This window comes from Camelus dromedarius, chromosome 6 (assembly GCF_036321535.1).
Source record: "Camelus dromedarius isolate mCamDro1 chromosome 6, mCamDro1.pat, whole genome shotgun sequence".
In the NCBI taxonomy this organism is placed as follows: Eukaryota; Metazoa; Chordata; class Mammalia; order Artiodactyla; family Camelidae; genus Camelus; species Camelus dromedarius.
In genome coordinates, this window is record NC_087441.1 from 66,962,402 (window position 1) to 66,986,100 (window position 23,699).

Genomic DNA, 23,699 nt, shown 5'->3' on the forward strand with positions numbered 1-23,699 from the left:
CTGTCACTACATTACCTCCAGATCGCTTAGAGATAAACATTAGCGTTCTTTCCTTTCTCTCAGGTTTACGTTATTCCTTCTTGTAAACACTTAAAAAAGCTTTAAGGTTCTTTAACCCCAAATCCCTAATTAGCCATTTACCAGCCTTTCTGTCACGAGGAAAAAGAGTATCTGAAGTACAGATCAGGAGTTCGGTTTGCCCATATAACAATAAAAAACATTTTTAAAATGTACGCTTAAGGAAATGGCAGTAATAAAAGATATATGCAGAGGTGGCTTCAGCAAATAACGGGCTTGCAAACGCAAGTGCTTAACAAAAAGCGCCCGAACCTCTATTGCAATATACAGCACTCCAATAAATTACACAACACTTTGCATAGGCTGCAGAAATAACGCAGGACAAGACTTACACAGATGCCAATCCGCAGCATTTATACACATGCACATGGCAAGAGACAGAAACCAAACACTATCATTCAACTCGGGCAGGGTGGCGCGATTCCGAGTTTGCCCAGCGTGAGAGTGCTCTCTGCGTGTGTATCTGTGCGCGCGCGTGAGAGTGAGACCCATCCTCGGGGCATTTCCCCTCTTTGGGCAGTTTTGCTTCATTTGTTTCCTATTTCTGCTACACAGAAACTAACTTCCATCTCAGCCCCAGCCAGCGCCGCTGAATAGAGCCTGTGCTGCGGCTCCGTGTGCGTCAGATCCCTCCGCCGAGCCGTCCCCGGCCCCCTCCCTCTCGCGATCGGCCTCCACAGAGAAAGCGCCTTCTAGCCAACCGGCGGCTCCGGCTCCGACATCTTCGACTGGAATTAAATAAATAAATCGCATCTTCGGCCGGGGAGGGGCGGGCGGGGGTCTCGCCACGCCGGGGGCGGGGGCGCCGGGGGCGCGGGGTCGGAGGCACTCCTTTTTCCGCGCCGGGGGGCGGGGGCGCGGGCCGAGGCCGGAGCCGAGCCCGGGGCCGCGAAGGCGGCGGACTCCTTTCTGCGGCGGAGGGATCCGCGGCGGAGGCGGCGGCGGCTGTAGCCGCTGCCTGAGAGTTGTTGTTTCCTCCTCCTCCTCCTCCGCCTCCGCCGCCGTTGCTTGAATGGTGGAGCCGAGGCTCGGCTCGTGAACACACAGTGACAGCTATAGGGCAGGCGGCGGCACCATCCCCGCTTCCCCTCGGCGGCGGCGTGTCCCGCCGGCGGCCCTGAAGTGACCCATAAACATGTCTTGTGAGAGGAAAGGCCTCTCGGAGCTGCGATCGGGTAAGTCGGGGGGCTGCCGGGGCCGCTGGCACCGGGCGATTCCGCCCGCGGTCCCCCGCCCCCCGCCGCCCGGCCGCTCAGTCTGTGTGTCTCCCCGTTCCTCTCTCCCGCGCAGAGCTCTACTTCCTTATCGCCCGGTTCCTGGAAGATGGACCCTGTCAGCAGGCGGCTCAGGTACGGCGGCGCGCGGCGCGGGCCGGGCCGGCGCTCGCCGCTCGCGGGCGTGGGGGAGGGTGGCGGCGGCGGCAGCGGGGCCGCGGCCCGGGGCGCGGGGCTCAGCTCTCCCCGCTTTGTTGTTGCAGGTGCTGATCCGGGAGGTGGCCGAGAAGGAGGTAAGGGCGGCGGCGGCCCGTCGCGTCCCGCCGCCGCGCGGCCGCCCCAAGGCCGCTGCGCCGCCGCTGCCGCCGCCGCCGCCGGGGCGCGGGGCGCGGGGCTCGGGGTCCCCGGCGGGGCGCGGGGCGGGCGGGGGAGGGGCGCGGGCGGGCCGGGGCCGGGGGCCGGGCTCACGGGGCGTCCTCTCCCCGCAGCTGCTGCCCCGGCGCACCGACTGGACCGGGAAGGAGCATCCCAGGACCTACCAGAATCTGGTGAGACATTCGCGGCGCGGAGCAAAGAAACTTTTCCCCGAGTCGAATAAAAATTGAATTTCCCGCAATTTTTTACAGAGACAAAAACTTGGCCCCAGAACCTGAAAGCTCCAAAGGCCACGGGGAGGGTCGGGAGGCCGGCGCAGGGGCCGCGGGGGGCAGTGGCCGGGGGGACCCGCACCCCGGGGCCGCAGGGGCTGTCGACAATTTATTTGTAATATTTTGTTAATGTGCTAGAAATAAAGATACGTCATGAGTGCTGTGCAGTGCAAGGCCGGAGGAGGAGGGGCCGGCGCGCGCGTCCGTGCGGGCGCGGGGGCGCGCGCGAGGCGGCGGCGGCGGCGGCGGCGGGAGCGGCGCAAGGAGGAGGGCGCGCTCGCTCGCTCGCTCTCCTGCTCGCTCTGCACGCGCGGTCGGCTCGGCTTTCTCCTGCCCCACACAATAGCTGGTGACTAACTGCTCCGAAGTGCTATTAGCATTTCACAAGCCGGCCATTCAGCCGCAGCGGAACCGTGGCAAGACGTTATTATTACTATTATTATTTTTCTTCTTGCGTTTCCTTTGCTTTCCTTACATTGGGAACTGGGTTTTTTGTTGTTGGAGGGGTTCAGATTGTATGTGTCGAGGATGGTCGGCCAGCGGCACATCTTGCATTTACCCGAGCTGATTCGCAGAAGTGTAAAGCCGGGAACACCCTAAAGCCAGAAGTTTAACAAGCTTTTTGTCGTTTTGCTAATTTTCGTGTTAGGCCCCCTCGTTAAGTTAAAAGCTGCTGGGGGGGGGCACCGAAGAGTTTTGAATTTCACACATATATACTTGCTGTGGAATGGAAATTGGCAAGTAAAAGCTTTTCGGCTTGTATTGGGAGGTAGTTTGTTAGTAGCTTGAAAGATAACCTCTTTTTCTTAATTTTGTGGGTTTTCCAAGTGAATATTTTAATTATTTATGAAAATCGACTTCTAGAAGTGAACCCATCACTTAAGTGTTATGGATAGAAGAGTAAGGTATTTGTGTTCGGGAGTTTTGTTTTCCGAATTTTCTCCTCCCGAACTGATGTAGGTCGTTAGTATGCCTCTGTGTGTGTGTGGGTGTGTGTTGGGGGGCCAGTTACAGCAGTCACCGGGGCAAATCACACCTTTTAAATCTATGCCATGCATTGATTTTTCTGAAACATATTTGCAACTGATGTTTTGAGATAGTTATAATGTTACTTCATCAGGGCTTCTGAAAGGATTAGGAAGTTTCAGCTAGTTTAGAATTGAATGTCTTCTTGAGTTGAAGGCATGACGTGATTTTTGATGTCTTTTGTTTCATTTGCATATAGAACATCTCGTAACTTTGTCTGAATGTGTTACGATTTAACATAGGATGTTGGGAAGTGCTCAGAGCTGTTGAAATAAGCCTAGGGTATTTAGATTTACTCAATTTAATGGAGACTTCACACTGCGTTCATTGCCATACTGTTTTCAAGTAGGTAGTGATTTAGGCTAGTTTCATTCAGTACTTGGCTAAAATGAATGGAGTTTGAAGCAAACGCCAATATTCGATAACTGCAGTACTTAATTTTTATGTTTGTAAATATTTGACAATCTTAAGTGGATTTCCATGTTTTTCTTGTTGTAAAATTACCAAAGATTAAAATATTCCATTTTTAAGAATTGGGCAGACAAAACTCATCTTGCATCTCTTTTCAAAACTCATCTTTGAATATCAAAAAAATCTACAACCCCAAACCACTAAAGATTGCTGTGTTGGGTTTTTGTTTTTTTATAATATGGATACTATTGGTAAAATACTTTTTAAAATGAAGTGATCAGTGGTATCTGTCCAAATTATGGGAATGTCTAATCCTTGTAGGAGTATCATTTTATTTTCCAGTAAAAAGTTACCAATGTTTATCAACTTGTTTTGAGTGAATTTCTCATCTCTCAGATATTAATAAAATGAATTTATATTCTTGGTCTCTTTATCAGACTTAGGATGCAGAAGCAGTGTCTTTATCAGTGGGCTCAGAATCCGCATATTTTGTGTGGTGGTTTTTCTTGCTTAGAGTGTTTTCAAACCTTTTTACTAGAACAGTTATGTTGGTACAGTCATGGGACAGTTAAGTATTCTCATTAGACTTGAGTTCTCTGTCCCATTGTCTCATTTCATTCGTTCAGCATATTCTCTTTATAAACTGAATCCGAGGCACCATTTGAGGTACTTTCATATCCATCAAACTAAATATCTAGGTGTGTGGGATTTGGTTTAACTTTGACTTTTTGATTGAGATTTAGTTACCTCTTAAAACATTTTAGAACACTAGGTATCTGAACACATTTTTGCTTAATAGTAGGATCTTGATATTTTATGGTGAGCTAGGTGAGCACAAAGTCTCTTGTACATTATTCTCTATTGTCTAATTTTTTTCTTAAGAATGAACAAAGTTTTATTTCCTAGCAAATTGAATTTATGTAACATTGGTTTGAAGATATTTTGATGAGTGAAGCCAAAATAACTATTGTTTACCTCCACCTGTTAATTTGTTCCTACCGTTAACTGGTAGTGTTTTAAATAGGAGAATTTATGTGTCAGATTAAAATTTCCAGAAAACTTCAAATTAACAGATATTTAGGATATTTGTACTTGTGAAATTAAAAATAGGTATAGATCAGCATTTGCAGTCAGACTGCAGATAAAATCACAGTGATTGAGTTTTGACCAAGTGGAAAGTGGAGTTTTAAAAGCAGTTGAAAAGTTAACATTAAAAAAAAAAAAAATTCAGTGCATTCAGTGTCAGTGTCATTGGTAAAGTTATTATAAAAAAGGATTATTATTATTATTATTATTATTATCTACCTTGTGATTTAAAATATTTTTAATAGTGAATGGAATTTGATAGTTAAAGGGTTTTTTTTTTTTTTGGCTCTATAGTATATGTTTAATCAGATTTTCTATTTTTAAAAAGTATGAGGTTGCTTTTAAAACAAAAGGGCATTTTTTTAAGCTTTCATCAGAATTTTTAGTTTTTAAATTGGGTCAAGCATAGGTGGCAAACTTTACATAACAAGAAAACAACTAAGTTTTGAACAAAGAGAAAGCTTTGTCATTTACTGATTTCTTAGTTTGAATAGTGAAATTAGTTGGTTTATTAAGTTTTGTTCTCTAGGTGTCACTTTAAGTAGTGGCGTTGCATATTTATGAGATCTTGAGGTGGAATTTTTAAGCATTTTTACCGGATTTGGGACTCTGATTACATTTCTTGCTTTTATAAGACATTATTTTCCAAAACTGTGTTCTTGTTTTGCTAATTTTTTATATTTATATATTTTGATAGTGGTTTTTGCTTTTTCAAAAGTAATTCTACTTTATTAGAAATCTTTCTATTCGTGGGAAAGGATTGGGAATCAGAAGCTTGTGGATTGTGATTTTAGCCCTGCAGAGTGACCTCTCGCAAGTCTGAAATTTCTCTAGGCCCCTATTATCTCATTGTAGAATAAGTGAATTGAAATTTTTCTGATCTGAAAATCTGATATTTAACTAGAAGTAGCAATGCATTGTCTTTAAGAGCTCACCTTTTTCATTGTGGAATTTGATTATTCAAAATACTGAAAAGTAGATCTAGAGAAAGCATGCAAACAGAAAAATAGTACAAATGCTTTTTATAGTGCCATTCTTAGGTTGTGAAAAGATGAAGATTTTTGAGACACTAACCAGTTTGTGGAGTACCTCTTTAATTAGTATGTTTTTCACCATGATTTAAGTACTAGTTTTCATGAATTATTGGTGGTCTTAAATTCAGAGATGAATAGGAACCATGCGTAAGATTTACTTAAGTGTGTATCTTAAGTATGCATTTATTTAGAATATGATGGTTAATGTGAAAGTTAAGGTATAAAATCTAAGAGACCAGTTTTTAGGAAAAAATAGGTACATTTAAATGTTTTTGAATCAGAGATTCTCCTTCTGTTTAACAGATAGTATAGTACTCTGAAAACTGAACCAGTATGATTTTAGAGAGGGGTGGTCTGGGTAGTACACTTACCATTTCCTTTTTTAATAATATCAGTGAAATAGTAAGCTATGCTCAGTAGTCTCAATAGCAGGGTTTTAATGTCTCATAATCATTATACTGAAGAAAATGTTAGATGTGAAGGGAATAGAAAGTGTTGAAGGGCTAAAGTGGGCAAACCATTCTTTCTTACACGTGTAATTACTGTGTTGATACTTATACCAGTATTTTATACAGTTTGAGGCATTTGCAAAAATTTTTAAATAAATACCTGTTAAATTCAGTGCTCTTGAATAATTGTGAAGTGGCATGAATAATAAAGGGAGAGTTGGATTATCCCCTCCCCAACTGTGCAGCGCTGTTTTATGGTTGTTATGAGGCAGAATAGTACTGATGGAGTCTGTTACCAGTCTGTACTATGGGTTAATAATAGTTCCTACTTTGTAAGATTTTATCATCACTGACTGGTACAAATCAAGTAAGGGTTTCTGTTTGCTGTTATCATCAGAACTTTAGTAGTAGTAGTAAAGGTTATTCCACTTACAGTTTTATAATGTATAACATTTAAGAAAAACATTATTATTTCAGAAACAAGTATGCATAATTTTCTGAATATAGTGGCTACAGTCTAAAATTAACTGTTTAAAATTTTAGAAGATACTATTAGTATAGTTACTTTGTAGATTTCAAGGATGAAATAAGTAAGCCTAAGATATAAAGTTCAGTAAATATCAAAAAATAAGTCATTTTTAAAGCATTGTGTGTAGACTTCTAGAAAATTTTTGTTGGTCTGTATAGTGATTCTAACTGATTCTATTTGTGAAACAGTTAACATTAAATATTTGGATGGTTGAAATATTCGAAATTGATTAGAGGATATATGAAGCTCTTTTGGTAATGATCAGATAGCATTTAGGAATACATGAAGGGAGCTTGGCTGTTGGATCTGGTTCCTTCTGTACAGAGATTTTGTAATTTAAAATCACAATAGTTTGTATTCTTTTTGGAAATTGTCAGAGAAGAGATACTTTGTTTTATAAATCTTGCTTAAAGATACGTAGTTTTAAGCAGAGTTTAATAAAGACCTTTTTATTTGAATTTATCCTTAAGTGAGCATTAAGTTAAATAAATCCTAAGAATGTCAATTATTTAGTCCATACAGAATTTCTTTGTCAGATAGACCAGAAGTTTTTGTTTCTCTCATCTAGAAACTTTTCTCACCTACTGCAACCATTTTTCTTTTTCCTAAATTTTGTAGTTATCATGTCACTACAGAATTGTAGCAAATAAAATTGTATCCGAAACAACTTACTTTGTACAATACCAGACAGGTTAATTTCTTTCTTATTAGTAGTTTCCACATATAAATTTTAGAATTCATAGTTTTCTATGAAGGTATTTCTATGCAGATATTCTTATATCTGTAATGCTAGGCAGAGTGGCCATTAGTTAACAGAGTACTAAGCATATAAATTTAGAATAATTTCCTATCTTAATATGCTTTTAATTGATTTCAGGAAAGTCAAGCATTGAATTAGTGTATTAGAGAAAAAAATTTTGACAGTAAATTTGTTTAGAATATTTAAGTTGTTTTTTTAATTCTATCTAAAAATGGTAAGGCAATTATATAATAGGAACCAAATTGAAAATTCTAGGAATTCTAAATGTGTAAAGTTTCTGTTATGTTTATGAGAAGCTATGCTGGTGACATGAGTAATTTGTGAAAATAAATTATTTTGGGATTAAGAAATATTGGAGAAATTATTGGAGCATATGGAATATAGAGGAGTGTAAGTATTTTATAACAGGTTGGGAAAATGATAATTTTTTTTCATTATGACATTTTAGAATTCAAGGTACTGAAAAATCAAAAATTGTGATATTGAACAGTGAAATATGATTGAGAACTTTTGGTCAAAACAAGAGAAAACTGATGTGAAGCAGATTCACCTTTAGTTACTTGTCTTACACACACATGTATACACATACATGCACACACACACAAGCAGCTTTATTTGAGCTCAGGGATCACAGATAAGAAAAAGGATGATTGGATAAGAAGTTTTTGATACTAAGAAAATTTGGGTAGCAACGTGATCTGATGCACCTTCTAAAGTTAAAACTAAGTTGTAAGAGGAATGAGATTTGTGTATAAGACTTAGGTTATTCATGGCAGCATGGATGGTGGCAGCCTGCTGCGAAGGAAGCACATAAAGAATCCATGTATTCTGGACTCCAGATGGCCCATGGTCACGGTACATGACCCATTTAGTCTCTATCTGGCTAGAGAACAGGCATGTAGCCTGTCTCAGCAGAGGTTATAGTATAAATGGAAGATATATTTACCTTTACTTGTGTCATTTGATTCTGATTTAGTTTTGGGGTGTGAAAGTACTAAATTCTAGTCAACTTGGAGAAACAGACGTTTTCTGAAACAGTTTTATACTGTCATTATATGTGTCATGTTAGTTATTTTGAGTTCAGGGTTTGAAACTGAAACATTACTAAAAATGAAACTGGTTGTTCTCTTAAGATTATTTACATTGGCATTTTAAGAATAAATAGTTAAAGAAATTTCAGTCTTTAAATTAATGGACAATAACTTTTTCTACAGAATCATAGATTTGAATTTTAAATTATACTTCACCGAGTAAGTAATATTTTAAAGAGTATTTCTTATTGCGCAAATTTTGCTTAGCAAATATGACTTGATTTTAAAACAAAACTTCAGAATGTTATTTTTTAAAGTTAAAGTTTGTCATTTTGTTGTATTTTAAATTAATTTTTATATAGCATCCTTTTTGGTTTGTGGAAACCTCAATTTTGGATAATTTTGTTCTGTATTTTTTTTTTAACAAAATACAGTTAGATTGTAGTGAATAAAATTTGGAAGAGCAGTATTGCATTTTATTTAAATGACAAATGTATATTGATAGTTGTATTGATTATACTACCTTAATTATTACCTAAATGAATTCGTAGGTGGTTGACTAAGTTGTGAATATGACAGTCTTTCAGGCATGTTAGTAAATAGACCAACAAGATTAATTTTGACACTTAGTAAGATTCTATATTAGTTTTACTATACTCTTAATTACAAAGAAATCATAAGCATATAAGAGTTCTTCTAAGATTAGTTACTCAGCTTAGAGCATTTGTCTTGAAAAATGGTTACATGGGTTCTATTAAGTTTATAATCATAAAACGTATGTGATAATGGTGGGAGGGAACTAAAGTTTTGAGAAGGAAACTATAATATAATAAAAATAACACTGAACTTGGAATCAGGAGACCTGGGTTTGATTACTGTTTCTCCTACTTTTTAAATATGTGACCCTAACCTTTGAGCCTCAGTTTTCTTTATCTGTGAAATGAGGAAAATTTGCTTGTGAGGATAAATAGATTTTGAGGATACTTGGCACAAAATAAATATTCCATATATTATGTGGAAAAGCTTATTACAGTGAGGGAAAAAATACTCAGAAAAGGTAAACTTGCTTTAAAGAATGTAGGTGTAATTTAACCTACACTTTGTAATAATGGTAACAGATTCATAATTATGAGTTTAGAAGTTTTGAGAATTTTAGGGGTTGGGTTTTGGCTTTATTTAATTTTTTTGGTGGGGAGGTAATTAAGTTTATTTATTTATTTTAAAGGAGGTACTGGGGACTGAACCCAGAACATGCTGAGCACACACTCTACCACTGAGCTGTACCCTCCCCCTGGGGCTGGGTTTTAGTAATATGCCTTATAGAGTGATTAAATACTGAACAGAATTTTAAAAACATTTTTGGTCCTGTTTATGCCAAAATAGGCCTAAAAATAAGAACTATATTGTATTAAGCTGACCTTTTAGAACTAAGAACTATAGTAGTAAACAGAAGCAACTAGCCTTTCAGATCTAAAAAAATTGTAAGTAAACAGATGTGAGAAGATCTGAAAAACTGTTTTAGAACCAATCAGGTGTTCAAAACATAGGGATAACGTGAAGAGCCTAGTCAAATCAGGTCTTATTGGGTGCCAAACATTAGGTGGATCTTATTTTCATAAGGACGTCCTAATTACGTGCTAGAGGAAGTACTGTCATTTCTAGGTTTCACAGGTAGTTCAGGTAGTTGGAATGAATGTGTTTGATTAACTTCACTTTGAAAAAGGTCCTTAAAAAGATACCCAGTTTTTTTCCTGTTTAGTTCTAGAAGGATTTTTCCCAACATGAAAGGTCAACATGTAATACATAATGAGGAGTGTTACTCAACTAACAGTGAACTCTTTTGTCAGGTACTGTGACCAGCTCCCGAGGTGGTGGCTACTGCAGTCCCAAGTCTTGCAAATGAGGACAGTCAAGACTTAGAGTAAATGTTTCCCCACACTCGGTTAGCAAGTTTAAACCTAGGCTCTTTACTTCAGAGCTCTTAACCCAAACTACTGACCTGTTCTTGAAAAATTGGGTAGAGAAGTTCTTAATCACAGTATGGCTGGTGGCTTCCAGGTTCTTTATGTTCTCTTCCTACTAATAACGCTTACCCTTTAACCGGTAGTGGCAAAATTCTCTTGGCTTAAAACAGGATGGCCATTTGTATGCAGTAACATATCAAGCAGAAGCAGGCTGGTGTAGCCAAAGATGCAGGAAAATAAACCCAAAGAGCTCAGTTTCTTTCCTGGTTCCTTTTTTGCTGTAATACACAGTTGCAGAAAATGATCCTTTTGTTCAAATTGTAATTGATAATTCTAGAAATATTTTACATTTGTAATCTGAAAAAGAATGATAACAGGCTTATGATTTGGGCCAGGAGGGCCAAGGCAAGAGCAGGATTGCCTTTGTTTCACGGAATTCTGTTACCCTTGCTGCTGGAAACTACGGATCATTCTTTAGATCAGGGGTGGGTAGATTATGGCTGCTGTGGGTAAATTGTGCAGGAGACCTGTTTTTGCAAGGCCCCTGACCTAAAGTTACTACATTTTTAAAGAGTTGTTAAATACACATGTATACATATATACATATACACACATACACACAAATGTGACAGAAATAGTATCCCCCAAAGGCTAAAATATTTACTGTCTGACTCTTTACAGAAAATGATTGCTGACCTCTGCTTTAGATAGTATAACATGATTTTTATAAAAAAAGGATATATTTGTTTAATGCTGGTTTTAACTGTTAATTATGGACGGTTAATCAAAGATTGTTGTTACCATATCAAGTGATTTTCAATTGGGATTGGAGGTGGGGTGGAGATATGAGAAGTCTGAAAAAGCTCTGACTAGCCCCCTGATTTAGGAGTAAATTTCAGTGGGATGGCATTAGGGTTTATATCCATATAGCAGGCTTTTGTATTTTAGTTGGAAAGTAGATGAAATATTTATTCAAAAGAGACATAGATTTTAAAAAGTGGAGCACTACTGATAAATATGCATTAAAATTTTTTTAAAATAATAATTATACATTTTATGGTAACTAGTTGTTTAATCTGTTTATACCTTGCTTCTAACTTTAAGAGTTTAAAATTTTAATCTTAGAAATACTGAGAAAAGAAGGGTTGGTCACTTTGATTTCCTTTAATCATTTTGGGAGAGAGTATTTAGGGTTGTCATTATTGTATAATTATAGTTTTATCTTATATTCTTAGATTTTTAAGTATTCCACTTTATAGGAATTTATGCTTTTGTGCAAGTTTGCTTAGTAGTGAAAGTGCATTTTTAAAACATTTCTTTCTGGCTCAGTTTAATGTGTGTGTTGAAAACGATTCAAAATGGTAGTCTATAGCTTTCTCACACGTTGATATATACATACATTTGAGGCAATAGGTACTTTGCAGAGGGTGCAGTATGACTGTGGCTCTGGAGTTAGACTGCCTTGGTTTGACTCATCTCTACCATTCACTAACTGTGTGTGACCTTGTGAAGGTTGTTTTATCTTTTTGTACTATCATTTCTTTATTAATGGGAATAATAGTAGAACATATCTCTTAGGGTTATTAAAATCATTAACTCAGCTTTTACATGTAAAACAATTACCAAGGCCTAGCATTTAGTGTGCAGCCAATGTGTGTTAGTTGTGTTAGTATTATTAGTATTTACCACACTTAACCTTACAACTTGGTCATACTTTTTATGTGCTCAATATCTTTGAGAGCTTGAAAGCAGCTCTGGTCATGAAAGATAATGGGTACGTTAGAATTGAGGATGCCGAGTTTTGCTTTGTTTTGTTTTCCCAAATAATAGTGTGCTGACAATTACTGAGAATTTGAATATAGACACTTTAGATATGGGGTTTTATTACAATAACATTTCAAGTTTTTCTTTTAATTACTTACTGGTAAACTAAAATAGAAGTTCATTCAAACTAAAAAGCCTAAGTTAATGTTGGAGATAAAAGGTTCATATTTGAAAAGTAAAAATCAAATATGTATAGCCATAAATGAGCTATTTTAATTAAAAATTAAAAAATATTTTAAATATTGACCATATGATGTGAATTAATATCCATGAAGAAGAATATTGAGAAAAGGTGGCAAAAATAATTTTTATTTATTTTTTAAAGTATGTTTTGGGTATGTGTATATGTGATGTATTTGGCAACAAAAAGTTCCCTGTTCTCATATAGTTTATGGTGAAGCTGAGAAGAAAAGCATTAAATTGTTCTGTCGTTAAATGTATGATCATGAACTGGTACATGAGTTAAGGAAAAGTCAGGGAGAATGTACAACCAAGATCTGAGACTGAATAGGGTGAAGGAAAACAAAGGAAGTTACATTGAAGGGAAGATCTGAAACAAATAAAAGAGTTGTCTGGGCAAGGGGATGTGGAGAAATGCAGAGTGTACTGCATGGGAAAAGCCTGACAGGCAAAAGTGCAGGTAAAGAATTTGAAAGAAAGCCTACATGTTTGAATGTGGAAAGTAGAGGCTGGAGGTTGTAAGCCTGGGAATGTGCCCAGAGAAATAGTAATGAAATTCAGTGCTCGTAGACCGTGTGAAGAATTTGGAGCTCCAAAGAGCATACCTATGAATTGTTTTATGTAGATGTGACTTGACCAGATCTGTTCTGGGGTTTTTTTGTGTTTTTTTGGAAAGAGCATTCTGACCCAATTCAGGGAATAGATTTGAATGAGGTAGAAGGCATAAGTGGATGTAGGAAAGATGAGAGTTTATTGCAAAGATGATTTGAACTTGGATTGTTATTAGAGAGATAGAGATAGGTACATAGGTTTAAGGATAGGAAGGAAAAAAATTGATTGGACTTGGTGCCTGCTTGGATATTTGGAATGAGGTGGGAGCGGGGAATGAGAAGTGTGAAAAGTATGGTTTTTTGGCTATTGTAAATAGTGCTGCTATGAACATTGGGATGCATGTATCAACTATACCTCAATTAAAAAAATAATTCTAAGAGCCTCTTACTAAAAGTTTATGTTTCCCATTTGGTGTGTACTCTACCTCATTGCAATGACTATTAAAGTCCAAATTGTTCAACTCCAGAAAAACATAAAAGGGACTCTTTGATTTGAGGTTGGATAGGTGGTGGTGCCAGTCACCAAGGTAGGGTCCTTTTTTTTGTTGGAGGAGGGGGTTTGGCTTGAGTATCACGAGTTCAGTTTTGGATATGTTGAGTTGAGGAGGCCTTGGGACTCCAAGGAAAGGTGTCTTTTAAGAAAGTGTGATATACAAGCCTAGGCTGTAGATATAAATTTGGAAATTTTTGGCATAAAGATGGTCCAAGGAGAGAGTATAGAGTGAGAAGGAAAGAGAGTCTAGAACTGGGCTCTGGGATCTCAGACCATAAGGAACCTCACTATTTAATGGCTAGATAAAGGAGAAATCAGTTTTTTTCTACATATTTTTATATATTCATTTATCTAATAATTAAGCACTTAACTGTAAGTACTGCGTTACGTACTAGCTAGACAGGTAAACAAGATCTAATCCCTTGTGTTCTTAGGTAGGACATGGACAAAGTAAATTGGCAATTTTAGTATCATGCAGGGTCTTATGAATGCCCTAAGCAGGGCAAGATAGTGGTAGGGCCTGTAAGTGTTTGCAGAGGAAGAGGATCCTAGCTATCATTAGATTTCTCCTGAGGTCTAGGTATAAAAAAACGTTAAGAACAATTAATGTGGTATGATAAGTACTACAGAGTGCTGGGAAGTGAGGTAAAGGAGTGTTTGGAAGGGAGTTTAATGTGCTGTGGAAACACAAAGAGAATGTCCACAAAGAACGGGCAGAGGTCGTGTAACAGGTAATGGAAGGCAGTGAGGCATAGACTAAGACCTGAAGGAGAACGAGGTGTGGAGATGTGTGTGCCAGTAACGATTTCCAGCAGAGGCTCAGCTTGTGTAAGGTTTTAAAGCCAGGAAGCATGAAGAGTTTAAGAACCAAAAGTATCTCTAATAACTTTAAAATGAAAGTTGATTTTGGAAAGTTGAAATATACTAAATCATTAAGGAAAAATTTAGTTGGAAAAAGTGGATTCATAATATTTTATTAAAAAGATACAGTTCTGCAATAAGAATTTTCAGGTTTACTACCTGAAATGTATTTTGCAAGAAGACCCTAAAGCAAGATCATCTTAAAACTGAAGTTAATAAATAATGAACTTTCTTGATAAAGTAAATACTTTTAACAAGAAGACCCTAAAACAAGATCATCTCAAAACTGAAGTTAATAAATAATGAACTTTCTTGATAAAGTAAACACTTTTAAATAAATTTTGATCAGTTAAAGAAGTCACGTTAGAATAGTTATCATATACAAGTTTAAAACTAGAAAGGACCTTAATAGTCTAGACTTTTACTAAATTTTTAAGTAAATTATTTTAGGGAATATTAAAGTATAAATACAGCTTAAAAATTTTATATTTTGGTATATTCTGAATGCTTTTTCATGCTAGTGCTTGAAAAAGTATGTTTTGAGTCAAGATGATATTAGGGAAAAAAGGATTCTATAGCTAAAGGACTTTGGGAAATTGTGTGTTAAAATTAAATAGATTTATATCAGGATTTTTCAGAGGCTTTAATGTCATTGTGCTTTTGTGACTCTCCAAAGCAGAAATGTCGTATGTATAATTTGTATTAGAACTTCTTTTCTGGAAGTATTCATTCTGCCGATATTTACTGACCATCTACTGTATGCCACAGTCTGTACCGTTTTAAATGATCAGAGTGTGATGATAGGGCTCCATGTTGTCTATATGACAGTGTATTATGATAAAAAGTAAGGTAGGTTCCTTATAATTGGCTTCAGCCTAGGAGAATGAATATCAGCTTACTTTTGAAAAATGTCATTCATGGTCTTCTGTAGTTAAGAGTATAACAGACACGGCAAGATAGAATGAAATGATTTAATCCCTCACTTCCCCCCAAATCTATCTTATCATAAGGAATTCATATTAAAATCGCCATTACTGAGTGAACTTTTTAAAGTTGTCATGTCTTTTTAGGCCCTTCTTGGCTATGACAGTTTCTCAGACTTTACTGGTTTTTTTTTGGTTTGTTTTTTGTTTTTAAATTGAGATGAAATTGACGTACATTATTTTAGTTTCAGGTGTACAACTTAATGATTCAGTATTTGTATATATTGCGAAATGTTGACCACAGTAAGTCGTTAACGTTGTCACCATACATACAATAAAGCATTTTTTTCTTGTGATGAGAACTTAAAATCTCTCTTCGCAACTTTCAATTACGCAGTACAGTATTATTAACTACAGTCACACTACTATTTCTTATGTCCTCGTGACTTATTTACTTTGTAACTGGGAAGGTTTTACCTTTTGACTCTTTTCATCCATGGGAGCGGACAAAGTGGGTAAAAGGAGTCGAAAGGTACAGCCTTCCATTTATCAAAAACCAAAAAAAGAAACCTAAGTGACCTTCGGTAACAATTGTCAAACTTCATCACCTCAGCACCTCTTTACATTAATACAAATTATTGAAGTTCCTTTTGTTCATGTGGATTATAATCTATTCATATTTACCATTTTAAAATTAAATTTTAAGATATTTAAATATAATAAACTCATTTCATGTTAATGTGAGTGAAATTCTTTTTATAAAATAATTATTTCCAGAACAAAACAAATTTGTGAGAAGATGGCATTGTTTTACACTTTTGGGAATGTTTAATGTCTGGCTTAATGGAAGACAGATTCTTAGATATGGTATATTCAGTCTTCTGGAACATCATATCATGTGGCGTCTGGAAAACTCACAGTACACTCATGAGAAACTGAGAGTGAAAAAGCAAATAATGATAAAAATATTAATATTTCATATTTTGGTTTTAAATGCTACGTAAATTAAGCAATATTTTGAAGTTGTTCCAAAAAGTGCTCAAACTTTTTGTGATTGATACATTTATTTTATAGTCAAACTTGTTTAACCATTGGAATTTGGCCTTTCTGTCTATAAGGTTTTTGGTAAATAAATTCTAAAATTCAGCATAGAAATTATCTAAATGTTTTTAAATTTTGTAATGAGAACATGAACTATCAAGTTTCTTTAATCCTGAACTATTTTGGAGTTTTTTTTTTTTTTAATAATACCAAAGATAGAAAACATTTATTATATTTGTAGTTGGATGATTTTTTGTTTGAAGTTTTTGAAAATTAAAGTGTTAAACTGAAACATAACCATTTTAGGTTATAATGCTGTATATTTTTTCATTGTTCAATATTTGCATTGACTAACATCTTTTGATTTATAACTTCCTGTATTTAGGTTACATTAATTCTTTAACATTTTCCTCAGTGGGTTAAATGATGGTTGGGTGGCTATTTTATTCTGTGGGTCAAGTGGTTTCACAGAATAAATGTGAATTTCTACCCCAAGTAGAATGAAATGTTGACTAGCCAGAACAAATCATTGTTTTTTAAAGTATATTTTATTTACTATAAAGAATTACATTACTTTATTTAGCAAATATTTTGTGTCTTTCACCTAATAGGTGAAGTATTACAGACATTTAGCACCTGATCACTTGCTACAAATATGTCATCGACTAGGACCTCTTCTTGAGCAAGAAATTCCACAAAGCGTTCCTGGAGTACAGACTTTATTAGGAGCTGGAAGACAGTCCTTGCTACGCACAAATAAGAGTATGAAAATTTTCTTGCAAAACTCAGTCATTCTTTTTTTCACTTTTTGTCTTTGTGTCCTATCTTTGTATCCATTAAAAATATATGTGTTTAATAGGCTGCAAGCATGTTGTGTGGAAAGGATCGGCTCTGGCTGCATTGCATTGTGGAAGACCACCAGAGTCACCAATTAACTATGGTAGCCCACCCAGCATTGGTGAGTTGTTTGAGTTCATTACCAAGCTGATATCCTCTTGGTAAAGAGATTTTGAAAATAAAAATATTTTTTACTTACTGTGAAGTCAGAGAATTTCATATTATGTACATTAACATTCAAGAGGAAAAAGCTGTCAGATTTTTTTCTTATGTGAGTAATCTATAGTGAAGAAGTCATATTAATGTGTAATTGTGGATTATATTTACTGTACCTATCTAGGCTGATTAGCTCATTGGTATTTTATTTTTACAAAAACTGTTTACTATGGGATATATCATTAGGTTGATTTAGTGGACAACTGTATCATAGTATAGATTAGTTATAATGGTGGAAACGAAATAGTTTGGTTATTTTTATAAAGCATAGTACTTTTTTTTTTTTTTTTTTGCCTTTAAAATTTCAAAGAAGGAAAACTGATGCAGTTAGGTCTTCCTCTTGAAATGTCTCCTAGATTCATCCCTTTCACTTCTACTGTTATCAGGCCCTTGTCTTACTGTAGCATCCTTGAAACTAGTCTTCTTGCTCCCGGTGTCTTTTCCCTCTCTTCTTTTCAAGTCAAACTGTGTAACACTAATATTAATCTTATTTATTTCTACCTTTGCTATGTTGTTCTTCCGCTCAAGGCAGTATAAGAGGTGATTTTAAATATTTTAATGGTGTCTATACATTTGATTTTCAGAGACTTTCATATTTTAATCATCGCCTCTTCTCTTAGTCCCACCCTCCTGCTTAGCCAGGAATGTTATTCTTTGTCTTTCTTCTGCCTGTCCAAATTCTGCTTATTTCTTCCTTTTCTGGATACTTAGACTGATTGTCAATATTACAGTTTTATGTAACTTTTGTTTAATGTTTATATAGTACATCTTTTTCCATTGTTTTACTTTTAGCCTTTTTGTATCATTTTATTTTCCGTATCACTTAGAAATAGCACAGAAGTAGCTTTTAAAAAATATAACAATTTTTATGTTTTGTCTGGGGCATTTTGTCCTTTATGTATAATTTTTGATATATTTGGGTTTAAATCTAACTTGCTCCTGGAAAGATGATCTCTTTCTGGTTGCTTTTAAGATTTTGTCCCATTGGTTTTCTGCAGTTTGACTGTGATATATCTTAGTATCAATTTTTTCTGTTTATCAAGCTTGAGATTTATTAGGCTTCTTGAATCTGTAATTTTTTTACTGGCATTGGAAAATCCTCAACCATTATCTTTTATTTAAAATATCATCTCTGCTCCGTTCTCTTTCCTCTCCTCTGGGATTCAGTTAAACATATGCTAAACTTTCTCACTTTATCTTCTCTCTTACTCTCTCTTTTATGATTTACATCTTTTTGTCTCTGATGCATTCTGAATTGTTTTCTCTGACCTGTTTTCCAAAGGTATGGTAATGATGGATGCTGATTTTTTAACATATGATTGTCCTGGTTAAATAGTGATTTCTGTATATTCTTACTAGAATGAACAGCTATTAAAACAACAAAGGATTTGAGACACTAGAGTATATTTGCGTTTAGAAAATTATACTAGGGGGTAAAACAGTTTACTTGAAAGAAGGAGAGGGTAAATGTAATAGGAGCATCCCCTCTAGGGAAAGGCTTATCCTCTCTTTGGAAAAGATGCAGATCCATATAATAAGGGCGCTATGTTATGTTGTTCTTTCAACACACTGTCAGGCAACCCTGTGGTAGGCAGTGAAAGTGCAAAAATGATTGGTAATAAATAGCTTTACTCTTAATATTGGCTATGTGAGTAATGATTATGTTCCTGGCACTACTTTAAGCATTTTCCATTTATTTTCTCCTTTTAAAACTTAAATGGTCTGTATGTAGGAAATATTCTTAATTTACAGAGAAGGAAATTCAGGCATGAAAAAGTTTGGTGACTTGACCAAGGTTACACATTTAGTGAATTGTGAAGCCAGGCTGACTCCCATTAACTCTATGCCTTATTCTCTTTTTTTTTTATGTTTTCTAGGTGACTTTATTTAGTTTTTTTGGGGGGAGGTTAATTAGAGGAGGTACTGGGGATTGAACCCAGGACGCTGTGCACGCTAAGCATGCACTCTACCACTTGAGCTATACCCTCCCCCTTATGCCTTATTCTCAATAAGCTAAATTTTCAAATGGTAAAACGGCTACTCAAGAAAGTTCATATTAGTCACTTGTTAGAAAAGGATATCAAATATTTATAAAATCACATAAAGTATTTTAGGCCAGGTCATTAATGGTCAAATAAGTAAATATTGTGACATGGGTGTAGGGGATGTAAATATGGCAAAAATACTATGCGTTTTGTGTCTCATCAGAGAAATACAACGGGTATGTATTCAGGTTAATAGAATTAATTACCAAGCATGTAACTGTTTTCTGAAAGACTTTTATTTCATTTTTAGGGTTTAAGATAAATTATTTTTCTTTTATTCAAATTTTCAGGAAAATATTAGTTCTTTATTTAAAAATAAAAACAGCTGTACTATAATAATGACAATTTTACCTGCTTTCTTTTGTTTTTGTATTTACATATAGGTTTTGAAATCTCTATAAAGAGAATCTGGACTAACCAAAATGACTCTGCTTATTAATAGTCATAGTTTAGTGTCATGCCTCATCAGTTCACCTTGATGACAATCTTGAATGTCTTGTCATTGCTGTAAAATTGTGACTAGGGTGGTAATGGAAAGAAAAAAATCATTAGGTTTTTTGGCAGAATAGTTTGCCTGCATAGTGATGCAGTGTATCATTTCGAGTTATCACAGAGTATGAGTCAGATTTCTTTTAAAAATATGAATGTTTGTAGTACTTGACTTATTTCTTCTTTTGTTGATTCCTCTGCCATTTTCTGTCTGGCTGCCTCTAAAGATTTTCTTTGCTCTTTTCCTTGGGCAATGTGGTATTACCAAATATGAATGTAAGAAAAAAAAACCTTAGCGTTTTAGCTTTTCTTAAAATATAGATTGAAATGATTAATCTGTAGAATCAGATATTTAAGTTTTGATACATTTGGGAAATACTTTAAAAAAAAAAACTTTTAATTTTGAAATAAGAGATTACTTATTGAAAAGTTGCACAAAGTGCTCCTGTATACCCTTTATGCAGCTTTCCCTAATGTTATAATCCTATATTATTTGTTATATTTCTCAAAACTACTCTACCAACATTGGTACATTATTATTAACTAAACACCAGACCTTACTCATATCTCACCACATTTTCCCACTAATTACCTTTTCCTGTTGCAGAATCCATTCCAAAATACCATACTGCACTTAAGGTTTGTTTATGTTTTTAATTGATCTTCTTGCTATAACTCAGAAGATCATTTAAGATCAGGGTGATGGTAAATTGGATTTTTCTTTCCTAGATTTTTTCAGTGAGGCCTGTGTATTCTGTTCTAGTCTTTTGAATCTGTTTTCCATTACCATTGTCATAGCTGCATGTTGGGCCTTGGTACTTTTGCCTGGAGCTCATTCATTCATTTACCAAGTAAATATTGAGTCCCTATGTTATATCTGACACTAGGGTAGATGTGGAGTTGCAGGATAAAGAAGAACATGGCCTCTGCTCTTTTAGAACTTACAAGTTGTCTGATCTGCCTCCAGTCTTATTCCTCTACCCTAGGATTTAGCTGTAAACCAGGGTTTCTTAACCTCAGCACTGTTTACATTTTGGACCAGACAATTCTTTGAAGGTAGCTGTCCTGTTCATTGTAGAATGCATACCAGCATCACTGCCTGTACCCATTAAATGCTAGGAGCAACTTCTCTCCTGCAATTGTGACAATCAAAAATGTCTCCAGACATTTCCAAATGCCCCTGGGGTAAAATTGCCTCCCATTGAGAACCACTGCTCTGAACTTTCTCAAATGTAGATATGATCACATCATGCCTTTTCTTCCCCTGTGACTTTGAATAGTCTCAACCCTGTAATGTACAAATCTGACCTTTTCCCACCTTTTCCTCTTCTGTACCTTGTGCTACTATTTGGTAGTTCTTAAAATCAGTCAGAGTCTTCATTCCTTTGTCTGCACCTATTTTATTTCTCTCTGCAGTGTCCCTCTCTTTTTTGTCCCTTCTGTGAACATTTATCTATTCATCTTTTAAAACCTAAATGTAACTGGGTAGAATTAAGTGCTTGTATTTGTCTCTACTATAGCTTTTATCACATAGTCATGGCTGTTTATTCACTTTTGTTTTTTCTACTATACTGTTAGATCCTGGAGGTTAGAACTTACGTTTTAGTGCTCACTATAAATCCAACTCCTCATCACTAGTAAATATGAAATAAAAAGGCAGTAGGTAATTGATGTAACTGATGTACTGCCATGGGACAAGAAAAATTTAGAAGTAGGTAGAGAGTTAAAAAACAGAACAGATGATTAGAAGAAGAGACTTGTTCCAAGGATAGCTTTGAGGTAAGGAAAAACCCCAGGAACTGACTTTTAGGAGATTAAGATGTATCGGTGAACTGGGTTATCAATACATTATACTTGGAATATTAAAACCCATACCTGTATACCTGTATAATTTCAAAACCAAGTCTTGAGTTTATCTCAGTGCTTTCTTATCCTGTTTTATTTTGTCATCTGCTTGTAAATCCTGACAACTTTGTACCTCCTATTAGTTGATGTAAATTGTGAAAATTGAACTAGAATTCAGTCTCAGGGCAGGAGAACCAAAGTGGTCAGCTTCTTTCCAGCCCTTTAATAATGTTTTCAAGAGCAAAAACTCTGAAAGATCCCACTAATCTGTTATCACTAGCTTCTAACTAATTTTCTAAAAGTTATGAATATGTACTTCGCATGGCAGTATTTACTTTCAAAGATACTAGCAAATCTCTGATACGGTCCTTTCTCTTTTACTCACATTATGCCTGTTTCCAGATACAGTTGATTCTGTACTTATTTGCCTATGATAAACAACCCTACTTCAGTAGTAAGTGACATAGACGGGGGCAGAAAATAGGAAGGGAAATACTTAGATACATACATTAAGGCTGCTTTTAAAGTTAAATTTGGAGATTCATTTAATGCATATTTATCCTGTGAAAAGATTATAATATATTAAATTAAAGCAATCTTTTGCTAATTGCCTTGTTTGCATTTTTCTTAGACTTACCATGTTAGCAAAGTAGATGTTTTATCTCTAGGTTTTCCATTTTTCATCTTTTTTGTTGTTTTGCCTGGGTACTTCCATATCTTTGTTGTTTTGCTTCTGCATCAAGGTTGCAGTTTCGATAGGTGTAGATAAGAAGTATTGGGGAACCCAACTGTTAAAAATATGATTGTAAAAAAACAGTTTTGCCTTGAAAAACAGCTTTACTACACAAATATCCAAGTTAATGACCAAAAAATCTTATACAGTGGTTCCCCCTTATTCATGGTGGATACATTCCAGGACCTCCAGTAGATACCTGAAACCACAGGTAGTACTGAAAACCTGTATACACTATGTCTTTTCCTGTACGTACATACCTGTGATAAAGTTTAATTTACAAATTTGGCACAATAAGAGAATAACAATAATAACTAATAATGAAATAAAACAATTACAACAATATGCAGTTGACCTTTGAACTGTACAGAGGTTAGGGGCACTGGTTCCCCGATCCTCTCAATTGTGTAGAACTGTAGAAAGTATTTATTGAAAAAAATCCTAGTGTAAGTGGATCCATGTTCACGGGTCGTCAGCTGTACTGTAATAAAAGTTAAGTGAATGTGGTCTCCATTTCTCTTCTCTCTCAAAATATCTTATTTTACAGATGTAATGTCTTTTTTTTTTTAACCTTAACTAAACACTTAAATGCAATGTGATAGTAAGTTTTGAAGTTTGAAGTGCAACAGCAAAACTGGCACAAATTCTTTTTCTTCTTCACAATTTCACTGATAGAATATTCATTCTTCCCATAGATTGTAGGAGCATCAGCATAGGATGTTTTTTGCTTTATCAGTTGAGAACTTTCACCTCTTCACTTAAAGGAAGCACTTTACAGCTTCTCTTTGCCTAATCAGAATTGCCCGCATCACTACTCTTGTGCTTTGGGATCACTGTTAAGTAAAATTAGGGTTACTTGAACACAAGCACTGCAATACCAGGGACAGTCAGTCTGATAACCCACTCGATCTGATAACGCAGACAGCTACTAAGTGACTAATGAACAGGATGTGCTAGACAAAAGGGTGATTACATCCTGGGTCGCTTGGAGTTGGAGGGCATAAAATTTCGTCATGCTGCTCAGAATGGTGTGCAATTTAAAACTTAGGAATTGTTTATTTCAGGAATTTTCCATTTAATGTTTTTGGACCGTGGTTGACCATAGGTAATTAAAACCTAGGAAAGAGAAACCATGGATAAGGGGGGACTCGTGTACATTAAAAGATGTCTTAGATCTTGTCCACATTTCTAGTTTTCTCTGAGGAAACTAGCTTGAACAAAGGCAGCAAGTACTCGCTTAAAATTAGATATAAATCTTGACTCTGCTTTTGTCTAGATGTATGCTCTTAGGCAAATTGTTTAATTTCTCAGCCTCAGCATCCTCATCTGTAAAATGGGGATAGTACCTACTATATCCCGTTATTTGGAGGCT

The 23,699-nt window shown here is 36.0% G+C and overlaps 1 protein-coding gene across 4 annotated transcripts in view; it reads left to right on the forward strand.

Moving 5' to 3' along the window:
* Positions 1 to 996: 996 nt before the first annotated feature.
* Positions 997 to 23,699, forward strand: part of PHIP (pleckstrin homology domain interacting protein) — a 125,929-nt gene continuing 103,226 nt past the window's right edge. For 2 of the 4 annotated variants that reach the window (XM_031455964.2, XM_064486929.1), the window contains exons 1-6: positions 1,000 to 1,253; positions 1,369 to 1,427; positions 1,556 to 1,585; positions 1,781 to 1,840; positions 16,774 to 16,924; positions 17,022 to 17,120. In XM_031455964.2, the coding sequence (XP_031311824.2) occupies positions 1,214 to 1,253; positions 1,369 to 1,427; positions 1,556 to 1,585; positions 1,781 to 1,840; positions 16,774 to 16,924; positions 17,022 to 17,120 (439 nt within the window). In that variant the 5' untranslated portion in view covers positions 1,000 to 1,213. Of the gene's footprint in view, positions 1,254 to 1,368; positions 1,428 to 1,555; positions 1,586 to 1,780; positions 1,841 to 16,773; positions 16,925 to 17,021; positions 17,121 to 23,699 lie in introns of all 4 variants that reach the window. The other 2 variants (XM_031455965.2, XM_031455963.2) reach the window with 2 other exon arrangements.